This window comes from Zosterops lateralis, assembly GCF_965231275.1.
Source record: "Zosterops lateralis genome assembly, chromosome: 4".
In the NCBI taxonomy this organism is placed as follows: Eukaryota; Metazoa; Chordata; class Aves; order Passeriformes; family Zosteropidae; genus Zosterops; species Zosterops lateralis.
In genome coordinates, this window is record NC_139765.1 from 25,000,038 (window position 1) to 25,025,569 (window position 25,532).

Consider the following 25,532-nt stretch of genomic DNA (forward strand, 5'->3'; position numbering starts at 1 on the left):
GGCCCAAGATGGCGCGGGGTCAGCGGCGCCCGCTGGTAGCGGCGGCAACCTCCGCCTGAGCGCCCGGGGCGGCGGCGGGCCCTGCGCGATGGAGGGCGGCGAGCTGGCCGCCGAGGGCATGGACACCCTCACCGAGCTGGGCGACGAGCTCACCCTGGGCGACATCGACGGTAGGCGCCGCGAGAAGGAGGGGTGTGGGGTGGAGACGGCGCTGCCGGGCTCCCCACGCGTGTCGGGGAGCGCCCGGGTGCGTTTCCCCGCGCAGGCCGCGGCTGCTGGGGAGGGAGGCGGGGTGGGTGGTCCCTGGCTCCTGCCCCCGGAGCCTGCGGGAGGGAGCGGGGAGCCCTGTCCCGGGCGGGCTGCGGAGCGCGTCCCGCCGGCAGCGCTCGCCTGGCGGCGGCCACGCGTGTCTCCCCTGCCGGGGGAGCGCTCCTGAGCGGCAGCCGCGGGGCTGACACGCGCCGGGAGTTGCCGTAGCCGCAGAAAGGGGTGGGGATGTGCGGGTCCGAGCCCGGCGGCCGGCCCGGGAAGGGTCAGGGGAAGTCCTCACCGTGACCCCGCACCGCTGCCGCGCACTCGGGGCAAGCGGCGCTGCCCGCCTTCCCCTCGCGTTTCCTGTGGCTCTCCTAAAGCAGGTGCGAAACAATGGCTGAAGATGTGCCTCCACTCGTGCCCGTAGGAGGCCGAGCCTTCAAGCCCTCCTGCATCGATACAGCTCTAACTGCTTAAATTTCCCATTTCCCCTGTCATTCTAAAACTTTACTGCATCCCTGGCACAGCATAGATCTGTGAGAAAACCCGTTTTCCGAGGAAGTGCATCACAGTGAAGCGCTTGCGTGTGACGCCTGTTATATGTATATTTTTGGCAACACCAAGCAGCTCCAGAAAACCCCGTTTAAAATGGCATTTCTTGGTGTGGTCTGTGGTGTAGGCTGGTGAAGATGAGCTTCTGCCGTAGCTTACGGCTCTGCTCTGCTGTAATCCCAAACAGAGCTCAGTTTTGGGGGTGTCCAAAATATCCTGGTTTAGCAGCTGGGAGATAAAATTTTATTGTTACTTCTAGATTTCTAGTTGACACCGATTTGCTACATAGCTTGGGGCAAAATTTATACTCCTTTTTTTCTTTTGTTTTAAAAGAAGAATGTACCTTGTGAGAGTGCAATGGGTTTAGTTATTGCTCATAAAGTTTGATAGTGCACATTGAACGTGGTGTTTGCTGTTGTTTAAGCACTACATGAGTTCTCAGGTTCCATATGGAAACTGAGACAAATTGATGAAGGCAGCAATGGCTCTGAACTGAGGTGTGCCCTGAGAGGTGTGATTCAGAGTGATGAGTAACAGGAAAACCAGCTTCACTTTCCTCCCCACCTCCAGGGGTGGATTTTCCTTGGGAAGGTAGGGGGAAGATACATGACAATTCTGCTTTTATTGTGCTCCAGCATGGATTCGTCTCAGGATTTGAAATTTTGCAAGGATTTTCATATGATTTTAAAGTCCTCTTGTGGATGTTCCTCCCCCATTCAGACTGAGGGGCTCCTCACTGCCTGTTGCATGGATTTGGAATTTTTTGTGGTGGATGTGCTCTGTGATGCCAGTGCTCAAGGGACTCAGACTTCAGGACAGGGCACAGTGGTGGCCGGGGGGCCCCAGTGATGAGCCCAAAGGCTTTGCCTCTTCCCCCAGCACGAGCTCCTCCACCAGCCATGGGCATCTTCCTGCTGGCAGGGCACTGCTGGGTGACATCCGCACGTGAGGTTTGAGTTGGTTGGAGGTCGAGGCACATCAGGGTTCAGGACAGAAAGGCTGTTTCACTTGAGGCTGGGATCTCTGCTGCTTTCTCTTTCTTAGAGTACAGCATCTCCAGGAGCGTGAGGAAGAGCAGCCTCTGTACTGGAGAGCTGAGCCACTACCTGGGAGCCTTTCTGCCAGGTATTCAGACCCTGGGCTGATGAAAGGAGGAGAAACCCTTGGTGGGCTCAGTTTTAGTTTTGTAATATCTTGTTGGCATTTTTTAGCCTTGACTCGGACTGGGATTTTTTTTTTTTCTTTCTGCAATAAGGTCACTCACTCTGCTCTAGGGCCTGAGACCTCTCCGGCACAGTGGGTGCAGGTGCTCTGGTGACACCAGATTTATCACCAATGGCTCCAGAAGCACCTGAGGTTTCTGTAGTCAGTGTAGATATTCTGATTTCTGGGTAGGCAAAGGTGTTCTAAAAAACAGAGACTTAGATTTTGGGTGTTGACTGTTTCTCTTGCTTTTAATTTTTTGCATGTTTTTATTACGAAAGCTTTTGAGCCCTTTAAAAGAAGTGGGTTTGATCCCCTGGCAGTCTTAATTCTTACAAATTAAGCTTTAGACTTTCTGCATTTAGTCACAGTTAAGATGTCATAAAGATGTGATTTAACTTCTGAGAGCAGGACTAGCTTTTTAAATAATATATTAAATCTTCTGCATTGAACACAACATTCTTTAATGTTGTGCTTGAAATTTTGTTCTTATGCTGGAATTTACTCTTCCAGAGCAAATTTCATCTGATTTCTGTTTATTCCCTACTTGCAGTTGTGCTGTCTGATAGTGAAATAGCAGTACCATCAAACGTAGAGTTGGGAAGTAGTTTGGGTTATTTGGGATGATCTTAGCTGCAGTCAGTTGGAATGTGAAGAGCTGTTTAATATCCATCTAGATGTTAATCTTTAAACAGCCCTCCACGCTCTGCTGGTGTTTTGTGAAAGCCAGTTAAGGCAACACATTAAAAAAAATAAAAAATTCTTTCATTCCTCTAGTGAAGAATAGAGATAAGGGTTTGGTCCTGCTGGTCCCCGAGGGTGGCTGCTGCCTCATATTGGGAGAACTGTGCATCCTCACTTAGTGTCAGGTTATGAACAGGGCAGGAGGACACAAATCCTCCAAGGCTCCTCCTTCCAACAGACTCTAGTTCCTGAGAGCAGTGGTCATGGCCAATGCTTAAATGTGTATCAGGGTGTGGAGGGATTGCTATCAAAAGGGAAGAGTAGCAGTATCACAGAAATATGTTGAAATGTGTGTTGAGGGAGCAAGAGGCTTGGAGGAGGATTTATCCCTGTGCTCTGTTTCAGACAAAGGAGTGTCAGACAAATTAATTGGATAATGTGTGGGTGGCATTTCAGAGAGCTGAGCAAATTAATAGCCCTCATTGCTGGGACATAATCCATGGAAACTTCTTCTCAAAAGTTTACTGCTTCAAACCTACTTCAAAAATCACAGCAGCAGTATCCTTTGGGGTTTGTGGATGAAGAAGGTCCCAGTGTAAGGAGCCCTTTGCTGTATTTTTTTCCTATAAATCAGAAATACATTTTTTGCTTCCTAAGCCCATAATTATTATTTTGTTATAATCTCTCTTAAGTTTGTGGGTCCCCTCTTTTCCTGTTTCCAGAAAAAAAAAATAAAAATAGGACTTTCAGAAAACCATGGAAAAGCCAGTGCAGCATGGCCAGGTCCTGGGGTGGGAAAGAATGTCTGGTTCCTCACACCACTGCCTGCACACAGATTAGGGAAAGCATTCATATGTCTTGAGGTGCCAAATTGGATTAGATGGAGGAAAGAGGAAGCTTTGCTTATGAACAATGATCTCTTGGGTGTGAAATGTTCATCTCTGGGGGAAAGGCCTATAGTGTTGCAGTAGGAATCTCTTGATATGGGTTCATAAAATCCTGGAGGAGGTGGGATGGAGAGAACCTGTTATGCAGGGATTGCAGGCAGAAAACTAACAGAAAAAGTTACTCTGTTTTAAACACATGCATGGATTTATCCTGCTGCAGTTTTATAAAGTGGTGTTTTCCTTTCAGGGTTTTTCCCCAATTTTTGTTATGCTTGTAACTAAAAGAAAGATAAGATGAATTCTTATCCTGTCTCTTCCTTTTCCAGATGCTCAGTGTGGCAGTACAGATAGGGGACTTGAAAGCTCCCAAAAGTTGGGTGAGAGAATGGTTAGTGCTGGAATTGTGGAGGTGCTTGGTTTCTTCCTTCTGCAAGGGTTAGACTGAAGGACTGATGGAACAAGACTGTAATGTTTTAGATAATATATTGGAGATGGCTTTAAGTTCTAGTCTGTGCTTGGATCTTGTTGTCTGGAAAAGTGTTGTGGGAGGGTCTTACTTTTCACCCTGAACAGCAGCAGCAGTGCTGTGCTGCTGGCCACATCCTGGGCCCTCTCTGGAGGTGTTGCATTGGTGCGATGTGTTCTCTGAAGGTTTTGAAGGACCCAGAGCTCCCTTCTGTGCACACACACCATAATTCCATGATGTAAGTGGCAGATGACAAAGTAGGCAGGCAACGAAATAGTGTTGAATGAATTTTCTTGTATTTTACAGAAATGCTGCAGTTTGTCAGTAACCAGGCAGGAGACTTTCCAGACCTGTTTTCAGATCCCTTGTGCAGCACCTTCCAGGGCGGCAGCAGCAGCGCCAGCAGCAGTGGGACCCTGGAGCCGCAGTTGCAGCAGCCCTACAGCCAGGTGCAGCTCCAAACCTTCCCTGCACCCACGGCATCCCCCCAGCTGCAGAGCCTGCCGGTGAAAGCAGTGCAGACAGCACCTTCAGCCCCTCCGCGCTCTGCCCCGGTCCTGCAGCCGCGGCCCTCGGTGCAGCCTCAGCTCCAGCAGCAGGCCGTCATGATTACACCAACCTTCAGCTCTGCTCCGCAGACCAGGATTATCCAGCAGCCAGTCATCTACCAGAATGCAGCCACAAGCTTCCAAGGTAGTGCTTGCACTGCTCAGGCTACAGGTGTGCCTGGTGCGTGCAAGATTCCAGGATGCTCAAGGTGTGAATGTGCCTGGTGCACTTGCAGTAAATGGCATCAGTGTTCAAACTCCAAGTGCATCTCAGCCGTGACAAGCCTGATGATTCTTTTCTTGTGATACTGCCTGTGGGGTGTCCCTTCTCCTACCTGCATGGCTTTGGAGTTGGGGAGCATGAGAAATTGTCAGGAACGGGATCTTAAATGTTTTTGTGTGACCTCTTACTATAATTGTTGTTTTCCTCTTCTCCTCTGGCCTGGCCTTCTGCCCTATGACTCTTGGGAGGTTTGAGAAAAGATGTCTTAAAACATCGTTGCTGGCAACCCTGTTCTCCCACTGATGGGTGCACTGGGCAGATGCAGTCTGTCCCACACAGCAATCTGAAATGAAGGCACATTTTATCTACCAGACTCTGGAGCTCAGTATTTGCACTGAGCAGGGACACCTGTAGGAATATTTAGCGACCTTCCTTTGTGAATGTTGGATGACTTGATCCTCTTCAGTTGGTCTTGATTCTTTATGTGACAGATAGAATCCTACAGTCCACCAAGACCAGGAGTAGTGGGAAAATACAGGCTGGGCTTCCTGTATAATGCCGCTGAAGCAGAGTCCTGTGCTATCAGACTAAAGGGTTTTGGCTCTATTTTCTCTTAGCTGATCCTCTGTGCCGCCTGGAAAGCTGCTATTTTAGGTGCAGTGTCCTCTTGCAGAAGGCACCAAAGCAGCTGGAAGCTTCCCAACATGTGGGATGTGTTAGATGAATGCTGCCTACTAAGAAGCTCTGGGAAGAAGAGTAATGATGCTAGGAGCATTTCCAGGCTCCAGGAGGGAGACGTGTGTCTCTTGACCATTTCTGACATCTCTTCTGCTTTTCAGTTCTCCAGCCTCAAGTCCAGAGCCTGGTGACATCCTCCCAGGTTCAGCCGGTTACGATCCAGCAGCAGGTGCAGACAGTGCAGGCCCAACGAGTGCTGACACAGGCTGCCAATGGCACCATCCAGACCTTAACGCCAGCCACCGTCCAGACAGTTGCTGCACCACAGGTCCAGCAAGTTCCGGTAAGTAAAAGTGGGGAATGATGCAGCAGAAGAAGAAAATGATTTTGTGGGTCTGGTCCCCTGACTTGCCTGGGGAGAAGTGGTGAAACTGTAGGGCTGGCAATCCTGGCTAGGACTGCTTCTGCACAAATGTTTTTAAACATGAGAGTTATTTCTAGCCAGCCTATGTCCCAGAAGCATTTTACTGCATGCAGGTCATGTGTGAGAGTCCCTGTTGTGAGATGTGATGTGACTTCTGGGCGATGCTTGGCAACTGTTTTCAGTGACACAGTATCTAAATGCAGTCTGAAATATTTTTTTAACTTGGTACTGCCAAACCCAGTTGGAAACTTTACTTAAACAGGCTTTCTTTGACTTTTGCCTACTTGTTTGCATATCCATCACCTCTACCACATCTTGTAAGGACTAGTTCATATCCAGAATATGTTCTTCTAATTCTTCTGTCATGTTTTTTTAATAGTTTTGCTGTTAAAGTGCCCTGCAATTTTTTTTTCAGTCTTGTGCATCTTTGTTATTAAAAGAAAATGTTTGTCTATGAGACTCAGTATGACAAAATTGCTATGGTTCAGTTGTACTATGCCATCTCTAGTGTTCTCAGTGAGTCACAAGGTATTTGAAAGAAATTAGAGCAAAACAAGTTAGAGTGGATTTTGATCTGCTTGATGTTAAAGGTACAGATCCTTTTAGTGAAATCGCAGCGAATGCTACTATGGGTGTTTGCCAAAGCAGACTGTCCTAGCTGTGTTAGACTGAATACCCAGACAGTTAATGTAGAGGGCTAATTAGAGGTGTAACTGGAGAGGGGAAAGCAGCTTTTCCATCAGCTCTTTTGTGTTTTAACATACTTGTTTACTTCTGGTGACTGATTTGAAAACCACTGTCCTGGTGGTTCCTCTGCCCCATTCTATCCAGTGCTGCTCAGACTGTCTCCTGCTCAGAGTTTGCATTGGGGCTGATGGAAAGCATCCAGGTGATAAAGGGTGCAAGTCAGAAATACTCACGCTGCTCTTTTGCCAACCGTTGAGTTGTAAAGCTATTACAACTTTGTCAGTGCTTACCTCTGGCTACTGAGATCAGCAGGGAAATAAGTACCTGCTCTCCTCTTCACCTGTAATTCTTTTCAACCTAGGTTCTCGTCCAACCTCAGATCATAAAAACGGATTCCCTGGTCTTGACAACCCTGAAAACAGATGGCAGTCCTGTTATGGCTGCAGTACAGAACCCAGCACTGACAACACTCACTGCTCCCATTCAGACCACAGCTCTGCAGGTACCCTATGGATGTCCTTTCATCCCTCTCCTCACTGATGTTCTTTCCTATTAATGCAAGGAAGAGATTTGTGCTTTAGTGTTCTGCAGTGGCACAGACAAGAAGGGGCTTTGAGGGCTGTTGTACACATGTCCAGGGCAAGTAATACCTGTTTGTGTCAAGGCTAAACACACAGACTGTGCTGTTTGGCAGCCTTCCCATGGCCAGTAAGCAAAGACCAAGGGCACATTTCTGTTTAACTTTTTCTGGTACTATAAGGAGAGGAATATGACCTTAAAACTCAGTCTAGTTTTTAACTTGAAGCCAAAAGCTAACTTGTTCATACTACCTGTGGAACTTCCTTTTGCCCTTCACTAGTGTCTAATAGTAGTGTATTAAATGTGGCAACTAATTAAACTTCTTATCAGAGGACATTTGCAGGGAGGATTTATTGCAGTCATTGGAAGTGGCAGTTGTGCTTCATGGCCTCTACTTCTGATCAAGTCTTAGAAATTTATACTCCCAAAGAAACATTTATTATGATCTTGTATGTTCTGAACAGATATCTTTGTATAAATATTTACTGAGGGAGATAAACTTGTCAGTGTGGACCTAAATTTTGACTTACTTTGCAATAGCATTGTATGCTTCTTAGATACTTATTAGCAGCCAGGCTAAAATATTCAATTTGCTTGCTTTTAGATGTTTTCACACAACTTGAAGCTTACGAGGTTGTGTCTATCTGAGGCATGTTTGAACACATTGAAATTAAGTGAATATTAGCCAAGGAAAGGTATAGGACTTAAATTCACTTATTTGTCAAGTTCCAACTTGTAGTGAAACTAAATTAATTTTTGGTATCCCAATTAGAAGACTATTTCAGAGTTGAAATTGTTTCTGAAATTGCTTATGAATGGTTTCTTCTCATGGCTAGCTGCTCTAGGCTAGTTATTATTATGTTTGTCTTTTGACAGAAATAACTCTTGCTCTCCATAGCTACTTGCTTCCCTGATCCTTGGTGTGCTTCAAAGAATACATGTGCCTTTCTAATTCTTGCTTTTCTGGATTAAGCAGTCTAAACTTTCTTTCATTACAGCTGTCCTAGGAGCCCCTCTGTGCAACTGTTCTGGTGGGATTCATCATATTTCATCTCTAAGTACATACTGCTTTAGTTTGCTGTAGATGGTCCGTCCTACATCTAGACGCTCAAGTTGGAGCTTTTCATTCTGCTATATGTCACTCATTAGTCTTAGTTCCTCATATTAAGGCATTTCTGTAGCTTGTGGGGCTTTTTTTCCTTCATTTATTCAAATTCAAATCAGTTTGAACTGTGTTCCTCAAGCCAAAGGTTGTTTTTCCATAGTTGGATCCTTTCTAGCGTTGTCATTACTAGTGTCATTGGAAGTAGTGTAGGCTGTTGCTGTTTTTGTGACTATTTGTCCAAAGAAAAGGTGAATTTGGAGACTTGGAGTGTAAAGATTGTAGGAACAAGGAGGAGCTTTAATCCCTTTCTCTGTTTAAGTGGATGAGCAGAGCGAAGTGTTGGTGCACTTGGAGAAGAGCTGTTCTTATTCCACAGTGACCAGTGTGGGAGGCAGAGTGACAGATTTTTCCTGTGTTGCTGTGCCAGTGCTTGTGCCAGCTAAGAAAGATGGAAGGAATTTGGCATCTCACACATTTTGAGCTGTATCAACTTTTCCTGATTCTTCTTTTTTTACTCCTTCTTCTTTTGCCATCATAAACCTTATCTAAATTGGCGGATTGCTCTTGACACTTGTTATGTGTGGTCTTTGTAGACCCTCGTTGGGAGCAATGGGACCATTTTGACCACAATGCCTGTGATGGTGGGACAAGAAAAGGTGCCTATCAAACAAGTTCCTGGGGGTGTCAAGCAACCTGAACCACCTAAAGAAGGAGAGAGGAGAACAACTCACAATATCATTGAAAAGCGCTACCGGTCATCCATAAATGACAAAATCATTGAGCTGAAGGACCTTGTCATGGGGACAGATGCCAAGGTAAAGATGGGGAATAAGTGCAAATGTGGTTTCGTAAATACTTTGTCTTCAGGTGCTGATTTGCTCTACCAAATGAAGCATTTGGGTGCATGTAATTGTTAGTAGCATGCACATGTGTATTGGGGTGAGAATCACTTGTGTTCGATAATTGTATTCAGGAAGGGTCATCTGTAAAAATTTAATTTTACTATGCTAGTGGTACTGTTTCTTGAAAATAAGCTATACTTTATGCATTTGTTCTTGTTTTAAGTCAAACAAGATAGGCCCTCTAAGTAGAATATCCAAGTGGATGTTTTGATAACTCTGCTGAACCAGATCTTCCTTCAATTAAGTTTCCTTTTCCATGTGATTGCAGCAAGGATGAGGGTTTACAGAGCTTTCCAGTTTATTTCCTTTTGACATTGAGCTGTAAAAACTCCTGCTTGCTCAAATATTAGAAGCTTTCTCACACCACATATCCAGGGTTTGTTCATATTCGCTTTACCTCATGCTGGTTAGGCAGGCAGTAGTATTCTTGATACCTTCTGTGACTACTGCACAAATAATTGCAGTAGTGAAATCACCTCCTGTTGCTGGAAGTGGAAGCTTTTAAAAACATGGGTAGTGTGCAGTGGCTTCATAATACTTTTGGCTTGTGTTTAGAAAACAAATTTGCCCACTGCTGCTGGAAGCAAGGATTTGCATGGAGATGGCCAAGCAAGTAAGGCAAGGAAGGAACTAATCTCATAATTTAGTGGTGATCAGGCAGCAGCTTGTTCTATCCCAGAACTGATCCACTTCATTTACAAACTGTGGTACTTTCAAAGGACTATTTCTGGCTGAAACCTAGGTGTGAACTCCATTGTTATTTGGATGTTATTCTGTTTCCATTGTACTGTTTATAAAAGATCTTTGAGAGACCTCATCCTTGTGTATCTTTGATACTTTGCCCACAGAGCATGGTCTGCTAAGGATGCCCCTTACCCTGAACTACCTTTCAGGGGTCTGTGCCAAAAGCCCAGGCTGCTGGGCTATAAATAGGTGCCACCTCAACCTCACCACACTGAGCCATGGCTGGTTTTATGTAAGAAGAACACTGGATGTGAACTGGAGCCATATCCAAGCTGGCTCTCCTTCCATGCCTTTGCAGCTGCTGAGAGGTCCTTTATACACTTTTCTTTCACCACATGATACAAAGGATTGTGGTATTCCTACAGGCAGGAGCAATCCTTTGATACTCTTAATATAAACTGCTTTTTGTATATTTAATTCCTTACAGATGCACAAGTCTGGAGTTTTGAGAAAAGCCATTGACTACATTAAATACCTGCAGCAGGCTAACCATAAGCTGAGGCAGGAGAACATGGTTCTGAAGCTGGCTAACCAAAAAAACAGTAAGTTCTGGAGACTGTAGCAGAGGGGAGGCACTCAGGATGGATGTAGGATGTATCTTGCAGTTTCTTATCCTTGACAGAGGTTATCTTGATAGTGGCCAGTGTTACTCCCGATGATAGAGCCAATCTGAGAGCTACTGACAGGAGTAAGGATGGAGAAACATGTACATAATGCACTCTGATTTTTTCAGAGCTGTTGAAGGGCATTGACCTGAGCAGTCTAGTTGACAATGATGTAGATCTGAAGATAGATGACTTCAACCAGAACGTGCTGCTGATGTCTCCTCCAGCCTCTGATTCAGGATCCCAGGCCGACTTCTCTCCTTATTCCATTGATTCAGAGCCAGGAAGCCCACTCCTTGATGATGCAAAGGTATTTGTGACTTTAATTGTCAAATTCAAAGTATCTCCTTCAGGTTGTGAAAGAGCCAGAATGTAAATTCTTCTTATTCTCAAGAGTGAACCAGCAGATATCTGGCAAGCAGATTTGTAGGGCTTAGAGATCCTTTGTAAGGATGAGGAAGATGCATGTATGTGTGTTTTATCTTTCTTTAAATTATTGAGACTATTTCCTGAGCTGTACTGTAGCTTCTGGAAGAACTGTGCTTATCCTTCAGTCCCTGTACAGTCTCTATGGACTTAGAGTGCATGTTTATTACTCAAGGAGCCCATGGCTTTCCAGGATATGTATGTCCAGTGAGTAAAGCAGGAGACCTTGGAAATGGATGATGACATGAGTTGTTATGTAATGAGACCATAAGCAATCAGAATTACAACACTGTTAGATGTCTTTGACTTATGAGTTTGTTTTCTGGCTATCACAGAAGTGGGTTTTCTGGGATATCCTCAAAAGAGTAAGGGCAGCAGAGGTTAATCCTAGCCTAATCCAGGGATACAGTTAATACCTGAAATGACTGGACACAGAAGGAAGTTGAAAGCTGTCAAATATTTCAGCCATATCTTACTAAGCTAAGAAAAGCTTTACTGGAGTTCTTACTCATCTAGAGCCCAAAGGCAAATTCATACATGTTCGGTTTCTCCTTCTTACCTACCCCTTTCCTTGGCATAAACATTTTTTGTGCTCCATAATGGTAAGCATTGGTTTTTTTCTCCTTTTTTTCTCCATTCCTATTCCCTTGAAGGTTAAAGATGAGCCTGACTCTCCTCCTGTGGCACTTGGTATGGTGGATCGCTCTCGAATACTTCTCTGTGCTCTCACATTCCTTTGCCTTTCCTTCAATCCACTGACATCCCTCCTTGATGCCCGTGGAACCCCTGAGTCCGACAGCCTGGTGCGCCATGGCTCTGGCAGGAACATGCTGACAATTGAATCAGGTAAAAAAACTGGGAGAGTTTGGGCGACAGAGGATGTCCAGCCTTACGCGGTCTCCCTAAAACCCACCTGCAGCTGCAAGGGCTGCCAGTCATGAGATGGACAGTCACTGTGATTCAGCAGGGTGGGTTTGTGTGTTCAGGGAGTTGTGCGACCTTTGTTTGATGGGTGGGGAGGGGCAGTAACCACAGGGCAGGGCATGGAAGGAGAGCCAGCTTGGATATAGCTCCAGTTCACATCCAGTGTTCTTCTTGCATAAAACCAGCCATGGCTCAGTGTGGTGAGGTTGAGGTGGCATCTATTTATAGCCCAGCAGCCCGGGCTTTTGGCACAGACCCCTGAAAGGTAGTTCAGGGTAAGGGGCATCCTCCTGTCTTCACCAGTTTTTGAGGAATGTTCACTTTGTTTTTAAGGTAACTGACTGATTCTTGTCACTTAATCATAATGTATTACTACATTTTGCTATGGGGTCTTGCAACTGGCTTGTTGATGCACTCATTCCATAAAATTCATAATTAAAAGTACAGCTTAGACAATTCATAGTTAAAAGTACAGCTTAGGAAAGGATGGAGGATGTTGTAGGCATGCAGTTGCTTTCCTGGCTGGTAAATATGGTTCCTTGGTGTCACTTTGTAAATTTAACTAAAATTATAGAAAAAATATTGGAAAATTATACTGGAGTATTGAGTACCTGTGGGTGTGTCTTACAGAAAAATCAGAAGACAGCTCTTGGAAAACAAAGTGCTGATTCTTTTTTTAATACATCAGTCTTGTAAAAATCATTTGGGAATGTTGAGGAATGGAGTTCAGATGAAGAGGTGTTGGTATAGGTGTTTCCTGATTGAACTGCACTCTTTGCAAAAGCCGATTAAAGATATGACAGGCATAGCAAGACATCCTTCGTGGTCCACGCTCATCATGTTGCCAGGCTTTTGGTATCCAGGTTAGATTTTAATTTTCCCTTTTGGGATATCCATCGTAGATGCAGCTGGTTGGTTCGGTTGGATGATGCCCACCCTAATACTGTGGCTTGTGAATGGAGTGATTGTATTGAGCGTGTTCATAAAGCTCCTTGTGCATGGAGAGCCGGTGACCCGGCTTCACTCAAGGTCCTCGGTCACCTTCTGGAGGCACCGCAAGCAGGCGGACCTGGATTTGGCAAGGGTAAAGTTGACTCCTCATTTTGCATCAAATATATCTTTTAGATGGGATTGTGGGTAAATGTTTCCCAACGAGGCAGTGGCTTGACACTTGAAAGGGCATGGTATTCCTTGAGTGGATCATCCTGTGTGATTTCAGAGAACCTGATGCCAAGTTGTTCTGAGCTGTCCTACTCAGCCTAAGTTAGTGAGGAGCACTGGAAAGGGCTCCTCCTAACTTCTGTCCTTGTTGCTAGCTACTGCATATTGTATCAATTTTTGGCAGCAACATCTTGGGTTTTGTCCAGAGTCTAATCTCTGCTGTGTCTGTCCGCTGTCCTCCAGCCTCTTGGAAATCGTCTTTAATGTTGAGGAAACATTTGGCTTTTGATATGGGGACCCTGAAATTTCCATGGTGTTTGACAAAGCAGGAAGCTTTTTTCATTTAGTGCTGACGTGTTTCACAGGCGGTGCAGGATCAGAACCATGTGTAGAAAGTATGTTTAGGGCCAGATTTCAAGCTAGTGTAAACTGCTTATGTTTTCAGTTTCTATGTTGATGTCCCTCTGCTAAAGACCTTGTCCTGACTTGCACGTCAGTTTGTCTTGCTCCAGTGCCAAGGAGGTCCCAAAGTGTCTCTGATAGTGATTTTTGTTGCTGAACTTTTGATTGTGTTATTTGCAGGGTGATTTTGCTGCAGCTGCATCAAACCTGCAGACTTGCCTGTCAGTACTGGGACGAGCACTGCCAGCGTCCCGACTGGACTTGGTCTGCAGCCTGTCCTGGAATGTGATCCGCTATAGCCTGCAGAAGCTGGCACTGGTGCGGTGGTTGCTGAAGAGAACTTCTCATCAATGGCGGGCAAGGGAGGCCACTGCAGGATTCGAGGATGAGGCCAAGACCAGTGCTCGGGATGCAGCCCTAGCGTATCACAAGCTCCATCAGCTCCATATAACAGGTGGGAGCAGAGGTGGCAGATCTGCTGTCTGGTTTTCCTGAATGAGAAGACTCAGAGCTGATCCTGGAGCATACATGGAGAGCACTACAGCCTCTCTCCTCTGTGAGGGCTGCTGTTAGAAATTAGCCTGACAAATTTTAGGAGCCACTTGCTAAAACACGACAGGTTAATGCAATAAAAGAGCTCTGTAGGAACAGCTGAAGCAATAGCAATGTAAGCTTCTTATGTCAACAGATTCTTGTTGTTTCTTCAGGATAGTAGCCCTGCAAGTTATAGTAGTATATAGTAGCTGGTACTACTGATTAAAAATTAACATTTTCCTGCTCCTACTGGTACAGGTAAACTTCCCTCCAGCTCAGCTTACTCGGGCTTGCACATGGCATTGTGTGCTGTGAATCTGGCTGAGTGTGCAGAGGAAAAAATCCCACCCAGCACAATGGCAGAAATCCACCTGACGGCTGCAGTTGGCTTGAAAACTCGCTGTGGAGGCAAGCTTGGTTTTCTAGCGGTGAGTTGTGTTGTCTTCCCCGATCACACCCTCAAGCAGATATCTAGAAAAGCCTGGAAGCTGGCATTGGTGTATCTTGGAGAGGGCATCTCCTAACACTACAATTATAATATGACCTGCAATTATAATATGAGCTGTAATTACGATATGATGTTTGTCCTTGGTGACGCTGCTCTTTGCCTAGATACTGTTCTCAACCTTGTCCTCTCCTTTCACCAGAGCTACTTTCTAAGCCAGGCTCAAAGCCTGTGCAGCTCAGAGCGAAGTGCCATTCCTGACTCATTGCGTTGGCTGTGCCACCCCCTGGGACAGAAGTTTTTTGTGGAGCGGAGCTGGACGGTGAAGTCTGCTGCAAAGGAGAGCCTGTACTGCACACAAAGGAATCCCGGTGAGAGACACTCACTTCCCACTTGTGTGGCATCCCAGCACTTTGAGCCTGGCAGTCTCTCCACTCTTGTCTGAGACAAAAGCGGGTGTCATGTCTGAGAGCGTGTTCTTTTATCCCCACCCTGCTTGTGGTTCTGATGGGTGTGAGAGCATGAGGAGCTGAGGTGTCTCCTCAGCCTGCAGGGTTTAGCTTGCCTCCCTTTGTATCCTGCGCTGTGTCATACTGCTTGTCTCTTTATCTGCTGGAACACAACCCAAAGGTGACCCTGAGTGTCTGGGGAGTGGCTTTGGGGTGACCAAGGTTTATCCTCTGCAGAGCAGGGCTCTCACTGTTTTGCTGAGAAGCTGAAGTGCCAGAGGGATCTTTGGCCAAAGGCTGCAGCTTTGCAAGGGGATTGAAAGGATAAAAAAGCCCTAAAAACTTAGTTTTCAAATAATTACATTAGTTTCTTGGGAATTTCCCTCTGCTATTCTTCCTCATGCTCTTTCCTACATTTTGATTCTTCTTTCTGAGTGTCTTGGGAGGTGTCTGCAGTGATATGCAAGTTAAATGGTTTGGTTTATCCTTCTTTAGCGGATCCCATTGCACAAGTCCATCAGGCATTCTGTGAGAACCTGCTAGAGCGAGCAGTGGATTCACTTGTAAAGCCTCAGACTAGGGAAGAGGTAGTGGGACAAGATGAGGAGGAGGAGTCATGGTGAGTATGTGTGGCCCACTGGGCACTGCTGGCCACAGCAGCAGGCTGTGAGGCAGAGCTTGTAACCAGTGACTGAGTACTCTGGGGCAAACTCGGTGGTCGGTCCTTGTTAAAGGCTTGGAATGATGCTAGTCTGACCACCACAGTTGATTAGCAGAGCAAGCTCTGCCTCTTTGTATTAAAACTCCTCAAGTCAAAGGTGAACCTGGGTGTCGTTGGGATTTCTGGTGTTAGCTGGGGTAATACTGGTTGATTGCTCAACTAAATGGATGGCACTTTCTCTGCTGAGGCATGAGTTTCATGTTCAGGATGACTAAAATTAGCATGCACCTACCTCTTCTATAGACCAGGACATATGTCCAGGGCTTTTAGAGTGTGAGTCTGGCATGTCAGAGAGTGAACCCACTGGCTTGCTACTTTGTGCATGAGTGTTCTTCTGACTGAGTGTGACACTTACCCACAGTAAAGAATCAAACAGACTTGTGGCAAGAGGAGGAAAGATGATGTTGCACATAATTGTCATTGTCTCTAATCTCTGACCAAATGAAAGAGGAAAATAGGTCGGAAACAGCAGCTTTTTGTATTGAAACAGCCTTTGCTAGTAATTCAGCGCTTTTTCTAGCTGATCTCCAGATATGCTGGTGTCAGGAAAATGTTATATACATATATGGGAAGCTCTGTAAGCATACTGTCCCCAGAAAGTGTGGGTAAAAGCCTCAGATAGGAAGATAACCCAGTTTCCCTAATTGTATAGGAAAAATACTGAACTTTAGCTTTGGGTTTTTTCCCAGTCTTGTCTGTTTCCTAGCAGAGAAGAAGCAACAGTTTTATTTAATTGCTTGCAATCAGATACCGCTGTTGAGAGAAGGTAGCAGGATTTGTGTAAGGGAGGTGGATTGCCATTATACTTGTGGGAGTCCTGTCTCTTCATGAGAAGGACTAGATTTAGTAATATAGCAAGCTTTTTTGTCCCAGTCTAGGAGTGGGAACTCAAGACCTTCATCTGTAGCATGTCCCAGTAAATTAGGTCATTGCTGCCTATGCCATTTTCTCTGACTAGTGCTGAGAACATGCTGTCACTTCCATTCATACATATTTGCATATATGCTAAAAATCAGAGAAATGTAGTTCAGCCTCTTTTGGAGGCAATAATTGAAAAGGAGCTTGTAATCAACTTGTAACATATGTCTATGTTTGAGGTGAGACTTAAGGTTAAATCTAGTTCTGTGCTGGTGGTCATGAAAGGGGAGATGTGAAGCTGTTCCCCTTGGAGCATCGCTCTGCACTTCTTCTCATGGGGTGGTCTCTTCAGTCCAGCAGTGTTGTGTTACTTAGAGAGCTTGAACTTTCCATGGGTTTAATGGGTCAGCACTGTTTAAACATGACTTGTGAATGAGAAGTGCCTTGGTATCTTCTGTTTGACAGCATAGCAAAGATCTGCCTTGTTCCTTATTTCAGTGAATTCTCAGGTGCCATGGAGTACCTGAAATTGCTCAACTCTTTCTTGGACTCAATGGGAAGTGGAGCCCCACCCTTTGCCAGCAATTCTGTACTCAAGTCTGCCCTGGGTAAGTCTGGCAGAACTGAAGTTCTTACACATGCAGGATCTACTGCCAATACAAATTCCCTCTCCCTACCACCTCTCAAACTCTAGTCAAGGAGAAATGCAGTCGTTGGAGTGAGGCCTGATTGCATGCCAGTGTGGTACCACAGCTCAGACTGGAAGAAAGTGATTAAGAAGGCTCATAAATTTGGCTTTGTATTCTAATGCTGAGTGCCCAGCCAGGGACTGCTGCTATTTGTATTGTTGTGCAATATTTTATTTCCAATCTGAACCCTGTGCTTTCACCTGAGAGCTTGCTCCTAGCAATGCAAAGTGAGAGGAAGGTGGAGCGTATAAACAAACGTAGCAGCATTGCAGCTGAAGTACAGGAAGGGGTGTTTTTTTTCCACTTAATTACCTGTTCAACTGGGTTGCCCCTGATTTCACAGTGGCTGTCAGATATATTCCTCAGTCTCCAGAAACTTGCAGCTTCCTCTGTAGGCAAGCTTGGGCATATATTGGGAGGTGCTTGTTTTGGTCCCTTGGTATATATTTAGTGCAACAAGAAGGGCTGCAGAATCCCTCTGTGCCATGCGCTCATCAGGGCTGGGTTGGTAACAGGCTGCTTGTTTCACTTGCTGTTAGTACAGACAGTACCTGGCAACTCACTGGAATGCTGATGCAGCTTTAGACATAGACTAACTGCTGTACCTAAAATGTATATGGCAAACTTAGTAGGAAAACTAAATGATTATTTTTTTAAAGGGAAGTCTGTGCTTGGGTCAGCATTGCCATAGAACTGAAAAGCGGGTTAGAGTGGAACGTATGGCCTTTGGCCCTAAGTAGGGTTTAGGAAGTTTTTGAGGGGGTGTTAAATAATGAAGGAAATTATATAGGAAACCTGATGTACTGTCTTGATGGTGATTAGTGCAAATCATGAGTGTATATATGAGTGGAGTTGTTATTTTGGGGTGGTAAGTGGAGATCATTGTCAGGAAGAAAGTCAGCAGATTTCTAGAGAAGTTGGTGGGATAGGTTCTTGCCCTGCCATCCAAAACTCTGCTTGCAGTAGGGTGTTTGCATGCTGCTGAGTTCTTTTGTGTTCTTGCAGCACATTTCAGTGTTCACATGGACAGCTGAGTTCCTGTGGGATCAGTTTGGGCTCATTAGCATCAATCCCAGCAGAAGGCACTGGCAAGGGCCTATGATACCTGTCCACTTCTCCAAGTGTGAGGGAGCCAGGTGTGGTCTCCTGGGCTGCAGCTGCTGGTTCTGTTTTACAGGTCCTGATGTGGTGTGCCGATGGTGGTCAGCAGCCGTGGCTATGGCAGTCGCTTGGCTCAGAGGGGATGATTCAGCTGTGAGGTCACATTTTGCAGAAGTGGAGCGCATGCCAAAGTCCCTGGAGATGTCAGAGTCCGTAGGCCTCGTACACTTTTCAAACTGCTGCTCTTTCTAAACAGGAGTGACTCCTTCCCCTAATGCTGCCCTGTAGGGTCACACCTACCTGTGCTCTGGACCTGCATGTCTCTTGAGCTCTGCAAGTGCCAGTGTGCTCAGCAGTTCATGTGTAGGTCAAGGCTTGCAGACTGATAGTAAAGCTGTGGACTGGAAGTCACAGTCATAGTTGATTCTTTAGGAATGTCTTTTGGCTTTGTTCTAATTGTACAGTCTCCCACCTTCCAAAATCAACACAGCTCACATGATGATGGAAGAGATGGTGTCACCATCTCTGTTCTTTTGCACTAAAGAATCTTTGCCAGCTTTCTCTCATTTCTCTGTGCTGTCTGTGTAGGTGAGAAACAACTGCCATGTGTTTTCTGTCTAAGGAGTGATGATATCTCTTGAGTGTGGGACAGTGCAAGTTGATGCTGTGGCAGCATGACATGGTATTGCTTGAAAGCAACCTGCTTTCCCTTTCAGGAGTGCCCTGGTGAAAGCTACCTTCTACATGTGTAAAGCCATGCAGGCCTCTCTATCTGGGAAGGTAGATGGACAGCAGAGCTCCCTGGGTCACTGTGAGAGAGCCAGCAGTCACTTGTGGAACAGTCTCAACATGAGCAGTGGCATGTCCAGCACTGTCCTCAACAATGTAAGTATTATCAGCCCTGGGATAACACATGGTCTGTGTTGGTTGTAAGATTGGTCTTGCTGCAGGTGTGTCACTTCCCTATTGTAGCTGCATTCTCCATTCATTCTGTGTATGATGGGATTAGAGGGGACTTCTTCCCTGTCCTTGAAAAGGGTGTTGCCATTATTCTGTTTCTGCTGAATGTGGGAGCAGAGTTGCAAGTACAGTGTGGTCTCCCTGGGCACGGTGTCAACTCTCGGTCCTCGGTAGCTGTCACCTCTTTCCGGTGCTTTGACCAGTTTGAATTTGGCCCTGCATAGATGGAAAGTATCCACCTCTCTCCTCCATGTCAAATTGGTGATAACTGTAAAACAAGACATCAGTAAGTCAAGTCTGCTCTGTTTCAGGCCATACTCATGAATGTTTGAATTGTCTGACACGGAAGTGTGACTATGCTGTGCTACTCCTGAGTTTGTGTGGGGCTTGTTTCTCTTCTTTCCAGGATTACATAAAACTGGAGCTTCCCTCCAAGGCATATGGGATGTGTTTCTAGTCCCTTTCATCGTTGCTGGGTGGCAGCTGTAGTGCATTGTAGTTGCATTGCATGTTGTGGCAGTGACTGTGCAATGTTTCTGCAGTGCAGTACAGAGGCACTCTCTGTTCAGCAGCACAGGCTGAGAGCCCTCCCAGAGCCGGGAGCGGTGCTAGGGGGCAGCAGCAGATGGGGAAAAGGGATTTGGCAGCCACTGTCGGCTGTACCGAGACAGCCTCTTTTTTTCTCTGCAGGTAGCATGGCTGTATTTGCTGTTTCTCACTAGTTAGCTTCACTGTTTGGGCAGGAAAGCTTTTGCTGTGTTTCTGTGGGATCAGTTTGTATTCGTTAGCATTGATCCCAATGAAAGGTGCGGGCAAGGGCATGTAACATTGATGCAATGTGTCCTTGGTACGTTTCCTTGAGGTCTTGGTCAAGAGATGCCACTTGGGCAAAATGCAAAGACCTGCTCCCTTTGGTGAATTGTGGTAGGGTGACACAGTGAGGAGGGCAGGGGAGCCCCCCAGGTGGGCGGGAGGTGCTGTGTCTGCCTTCCCATAGGCTGTGTCAGCAGCCATGTAGCTTGTTACTCACCCAGTGCTATGTGTTACTAAAAGTGTGTGCCTGGGCATCTTGGCTCTTGCAGATGATGCAGCTGCTGGCCTGTGACTTGCTGCTCTCCCTCCGCACCAGCCTGTGGCAGAAGCAGGCGAACGCCAGCCAGGCGCTGGGTGAGACCTACCATGCCTCAGCCCCCGAGCTGACAGGCTTCCAGCGTGACCTTGGCAGCCTGCGCAAGCTGGCCCACAGCTTCAGACCCGCCTACCACAAGGTGATGGCTTGCCTCTTCTGCCTGCTCCACCTCCAGCTTACCTATAGCCCTTCCTGGGGGTGATGGGAAGCTGGTGCCCTCGGAAACATAGGGTGTACGTGAGCTCGTATGGTTTGGATACTTGGGGTGGGATGCTCTTCCACTACCAGCCTCCATACTTTCTGTTGGTGGCTGATGAGGGAGGCTCCCATGGAACTTCAGTGTGTGTGGAGAAGTATCCACTTCAGTTTCTGCATAGAAACCATCTAGTACATGTGTACATTGCCAAATACCATGGCATCCTGTCTATTCAGGTGGCTTCAGATTGGTTCTGTTCCTCTGGGGACTGTGGAAGGAAGCTTCCTCAGCCATGTTGGCTCTGCTGAGTAGCTGGAGGATCAGATACTGTCTGCATCTCTAGAGCCCCAGGTGCTTTTCTGGGCATTTCCCCGCTTCTGTTCAGTTCATCTAGTTTAAAAGCCTCTGTAGAGGAAGTAGAGTCTAATACCTGGACACAAGAGTTGTCCTGGTATTGTCCAATCTCTGGATTTCAAAATTTGAAGCTGTTGCCAAAGCACTGCACTAGCAGCATAGGTTGAGAATCCTGCCTGGACGACAGTGCCAACGTTTGCTCTCAGATTTTTTGACCCTGTTCCCTGCTCTCAATTCTCCCCTTTTTCAGGCCACTCACAGTTAGGTGTCAATTTTTTTCCCCTTCTTCGTGGTTGTCCTGACCTGCAAATTTCCCAGAGACAGGTGGAGAGATGAGGGAGGAATGTGGAAATGGGTCTCTGTTTTTGTCAAGGTGTCAGTGCTCTGCTCTTGAAATGTAGTGGCTGTGGGATCACAGTGCAGCCACAGCATCATGCCTGTGCGAGCCCACCTCTCATCTTCCATCCTTCCTTCCCTTCCAGGTCTTCCTCCACGAGGCCACTGTGCGCCTGATGGCAGGTGCCAGCCCTACTCGCACCCACCAGCTGCTGGAGCACAGCTTGAGGCGGCGCACGCCCCAGAGCAGCAAACAAGGTCTGCCCCAGGGCTCAGGCAGCGACCCACTGCCTGTGGGATTGGGAGGGAGTAGCTCTTGGGCAAGGTGTGGGGGCAGAGATACAATCTGCAGTGTCTTCTACTGTGTCAGCATAATGAGCTCCCATCAGCCTGTGGCTCAAGGCAATGCTTCTGCCATGTTCTTTACAAGCCAGCTAACAGACTGGAAAACGCTTGCCTTCGTGAAGCTACGTGTGCACAAAACTTGGCGGTCTGGGCTTTGAAGCAGTCAGTGCAGAAGGCACTGGAAAAGGCAGAAGCTGGGAATTCTAAAGAGGAGAGCTAAAAGATGAGGGACGTAAGGGAATGGGCAAATATGCATACCAATGTTGAGATGAGCCCTAGGAAGTGAACTGAAAAGAAATGTCTCTGTAGAAGATAGGAGTGACAGTTCCTACCTGACTAGCTCTGAGCTTTCTCCTTTCTTAGCCTAAAGGCCCTCAGGGTGCCCTCTGCTCTTGGCTCAGCCAGGGAATGCCAGCCAGAGAAGCCTGTGCTTGGTGGTGGCAGTTGAGGGCCTGTGTGGTGGGATTTTCTCATGCAAGATGGTAGCGCTGTTACAAGTTTTCTCTCTGCTGTTTGCCCATAGGTGAACTGGACACGTTGCCAGGCCAAAGGGAGCGAGCCACGGCCATCCTGTTGGCCTGTCGCCATCTCCCCCTCTCCTTCCTGTCCTCACCGGGCCAGCAAGCAGTGCTGCTGGCCGAGGCTGCCCGCACCCTGGAGAAAGTGGGGGACAAGCGCTCCTGCAATGACTGCCAGCAGATGATCGTCAAGCTCAGTGGGGGCACAGCCATTGCTGCCTCCTAACCCCAGCATGGGTTCCCTTTGTGCAAAGACAGTCGGCTTGAGCATCAGCCTGGACTTCCTTTCTGGAGCTTAGAAAAAGTGCTAGGTTAGGGCTGTGCTGGTGGGATCAGGATAGGGAGGGAGAGGGAGGGTGGGTTTTGGGTTTGATTTTTTTCTAAACTTGCCCCAGGTTTAGCTTTACTAGCCTCCTTGATTGTTCTCAGGCACTGCAGCAGGAATCTGTCTAGTTGTGGTTTTTGTCACTATGCCTGGGGCTGTTGAGAAGTGCTGCCCTGACACAAATCACCCATCCCTGCTTAGGAAAGAACCCCACAAGCCCAAGGCATAGAGAAGTGGCACATCCCGTGTCTGTCCTCAGGGGTATTTTGTTCCCTTTCCAAACACCTCTGCAGAAAGGAAATCTCTGGGGAGGACAGAGGATCTGTTCAAGCCTTGTCCCATGAGGCTGCTGGGGCCTAACGCTGTTCCCAAAAGAGGGGAAGGCACCAGCTTTCTTCGAGTTGTATGTCAGAAAACTGCAGCCCCCTAGACCCAACTTACCTAGGTGCTCTGGGAGTATCGCTTGGGGCCAGTACTGCCTGGAAAATTTCTCTACAGTTTTTATACAGGTTTTTTAATAGGAATGTTTGTGGCTTTACAAAAACATGGGGGACAATGCAGCCGATTTTTCCTTCCCTTCTACTTCATGCGTCTTTTCCTGTAATAGCTGCCTCCGGTTTTCAGCAGGGGGTGGGTTTGTAGCAGCCTGCAACAAGCAGAGCTGACAGAAGACCTTGGCATCCCTGGTCATCTGGTGTTGGGTGGCAGCAGAGGTGGGCATGCTGTGCCCAGCACTTGGCATGAAGGGTGAATGCTTCTCTGGTGCCTTTCCGTTGATGCAGAAACAATTTTTAGGAACAGTTTTTTTATTTTACTCAGCTCCCAGTCCCGGAACTTGTCTTCAGGTATTTGTCCTTACCTTCTCCAACTGCTCCACAGCTCCTGCAGGATTTAGGAGGCACTGGTTCAAGGATGCAAGTCTCCCAGCTTTGTTACCGTTGCTATTCTGAGCAGTTTGACTTGCAGGTGTTGAATTGCCTGTGACTTTGTGGGAGTAGGAGGTGGATTTGGGACAGTGAGAGAACGGTTTGCCCTCTTTCTCTCTGCCTTTCCTGTTGCATCTCTCCAAAGAAGTGCAGAGTGGTTGCCCTCTCACGTGCATATGTGGAAACCAACCTTTGGCAAGTGGGCATTGCTGTTTCTCCATTTGTACAGCCAGCATGTTCATGTTGGCAGCTCGAAACATTTAGATACAGGCAGCCATCCAAACCCATCCTGTCCCAATCAAGCCTGTACTGCCCAACTCCTGCAAACTTGGACTGTTTTGTAAGAAGCTTTTACACGTATCCAGCTCTTGCAGAGAGGCATGAGCTCCTTCAAAATGAGAGGAAAAAGATAGAGGCTTGTGGCTTCCCTTTGCACAGGGTCTTTTGGCATCTGTGAGGGCCATTTCACGTGCTACAGTAATTGAACACAGGTAATGCTAGTCCTGGAGTTGCCCAGCTTCAAGAAGATAGAAACTGGGGCCAGGAGAAACTCATCTCCAAGCAAAGCTTTTTCCCAGTGATTGTGGTCTGTAGCTGTGGACAAAAGCATGGGGACCAGAAGGTGCTTAACTCCCTCCACAACTTTATTTGGGGAATAGCTGGTGGACCAGCTGCAGTGGCTGGTACTGTCCTACTGCCTGGGGTGTCCCTTGCTTCCTGGAGATGGTGGTTGGAGTAAAAGGAGCTCATTGTTTGAGGGGAAGAGGTTGCTAAGAGTGTCTGATCAGCGTAGGGGATGCTCTGGTGGCAGCTGCTTTGGCTTTGAGCAGGTACCCTAAGTGTGCAAAACAGCTCTTGAGTTTGTACACATTTTGATTGGTCATTCACAAGTTCCCTAGCCTATCAGTGATCCTATTTTAGGGGGTAGATTTCCTGATTTTTTTTCCTATTCCATGGCTCTCATGCTGTCTTGTCATGCAGTTTTTTTCCTAAAATACAGAAACTCCTTGCCTGTGGCAACCTCTGAGTTATCTTGCATTTCTCCATGTCTGCATGTAGCACGTGGGCAGTTCTGTGCTTTAGTAAAGTGGCAGATAAGGCTTTGGGAAAGCAGTGGTGCTGAGATTTCACTTTGTCACTAATGGTAGTCTGAGCCCTGGGGGCTGGGCCGCAGGGAGTACTGGCTGGGCCAGGAGCTGGGAGAAGCTGTTGGGCTGAAACCCAGGCAGTGAATAGCGTGAAGTGCTGAGGGTCCTAGCATGGCTGATATGTCTCTGCCCACTCCAGAGTGAGAGATCTTTGCCCTTTTTTCTATACTGTTCAAAATTTTGCTGTCTATCTGGCCCTACAACTTTTTTTTATATGTGTGTATATATATACTGTAACTCTTTGGTTTGTGGGTGGGAGGAAATTGTTTTATGGATTATGTGAAGAAAGTCTGTTTATCCACATGGAGTTCAGAGTAGGGATGCTTTGTGATATGAGATGCAACTGGTGGTGGGGAAGTTCCCCAGAGAACATATCTGCTGTCTGAAAGCCCTGTTCCAGGGCTTCTGAACACCTGTTACCTAATAAAAATGAATGTTACCACCACCTCCCACCTGCCCTCTTTCTCTTAGCTCTATTCATCCCACCCAGCAAGCTACTCTTAAGCAGAGGTGAGCTTGAAAAGTCTTTTAGAGACATAAAACCTCACAGGCGCCTTGTAAAGCTGTCAGTCCTTTGTCCACATAACCTAGAGAACAGAACTGTGTGGCTTGCAGTGAAAGTCCCTTGGTGGAGCAAGTGTTGTGTCTCCATGCTCCTCTGGAAGCAACTCAAGGGGTTGATGGCTTGAGCAGAGCCAAGCAAGGTGGAGCTGGGCCAGAAGCCTGCAATTTAGGACCTTCTTTGTGGGAGGAAGGCTGTTACCTGACCTTGCTTTAGAACAATGTCCTTTCGCTCCATCTCTTTGTTTCTCTGCTCCCCCTGGTAAAACTGTCAGAACCATTAAACTTCATACAGAGGAGATCTGGTTTTTGTGCAGCTGCTTGAAGGGTTTTGCAGTCGGGCCTGGATGCTGTGTTCCCACCCTATCCCCTATCACAGGGGATTCCCCAGGCCCTGTGGGGGAGTGGTCTTTGTGCCCTGCTGCTCCGGGGGAAGATTTTCTGAGCAGTGTGAAATTCCCCAGCCGAATCGTATCGGGGCCATA

The 25,532-nt window shown here is 46.9% G+C and overlaps 1 protein-coding gene across 2 annotated transcripts; it reads left to right on the forward strand.

Annotated features, from left to right (window-relative positions):
* The first annotated feature begins 84 nt into the window (after positions 1–84).
* On the forward strand, positions 85–24,933 carry SREBF2 (sterol regulatory element binding transcription factor 2). 2 transcript variants are annotated; one of them, XM_083859142.1, is made up of 19 exons: positions 85–170; positions 4,351–4,737; positions 5,655–5,836; positions 6,966–7,106; positions 8,882–9,103; positions 10,362–10,476; positions 10,668–10,849; positions 11,619–11,811; positions 12,792–12,973; positions 13,633–13,906; positions 14,245–14,414; positions 14,634–14,802; positions 15,376–15,499; positions 16,958–17,067; positions 18,326–18,458; positions 18,966–19,134; positions 20,292–20,477; positions 21,371–21,482; positions 22,093–24,933. In XM_083859142.1, the coding sequence occupies exons 1-19, from the start codon at positions 89–91 to the stop codon at positions 22,311–22,313; spliced, it is 3,354 nt and encodes a 1,117-aa protein (XP_083715268.1). In that variant the 5' UTR covers positions 85–88; the 3' UTR covers positions 22,314–24,933. The 2 variants fall into 2 exon arrangements, with proteins under 2 accessions (XP_083715268.1, XP_083715269.1); XM_083859143.1 differs by having other exon boundaries at positions 18,326–18,452.
* Positions 24,934–25,532: the final 599 nt, after the last annotated feature.

What these genes read in the sequence shown, in the direction of transcription:
- SREBF2 (XM_083859142.1), top strand. Translation starts at nt 89, where the DNA reads ATGGAGGGCGGCGAGCTGGCCGCCGAGGGCATGGACACCCTCACCGAG. An exon ending in CACAGGTCCAGCAAGTTCCG is followed by an intron (nt 5,837 to 6,965) that starts GTAAGTAAAAGT and finishes TTTTCAACCTAG; the next exon opens with GTTCTCGTCCAACCTCAGAT. An exon ending in CTGCACACAAAGGAATCCCG is followed by an intron (nt 14,803 to 15,375) that starts GTGAGAGACACT and finishes ATCCTTCTTTAG; the next exon opens with CGGATCCCATTGCACAAGTC.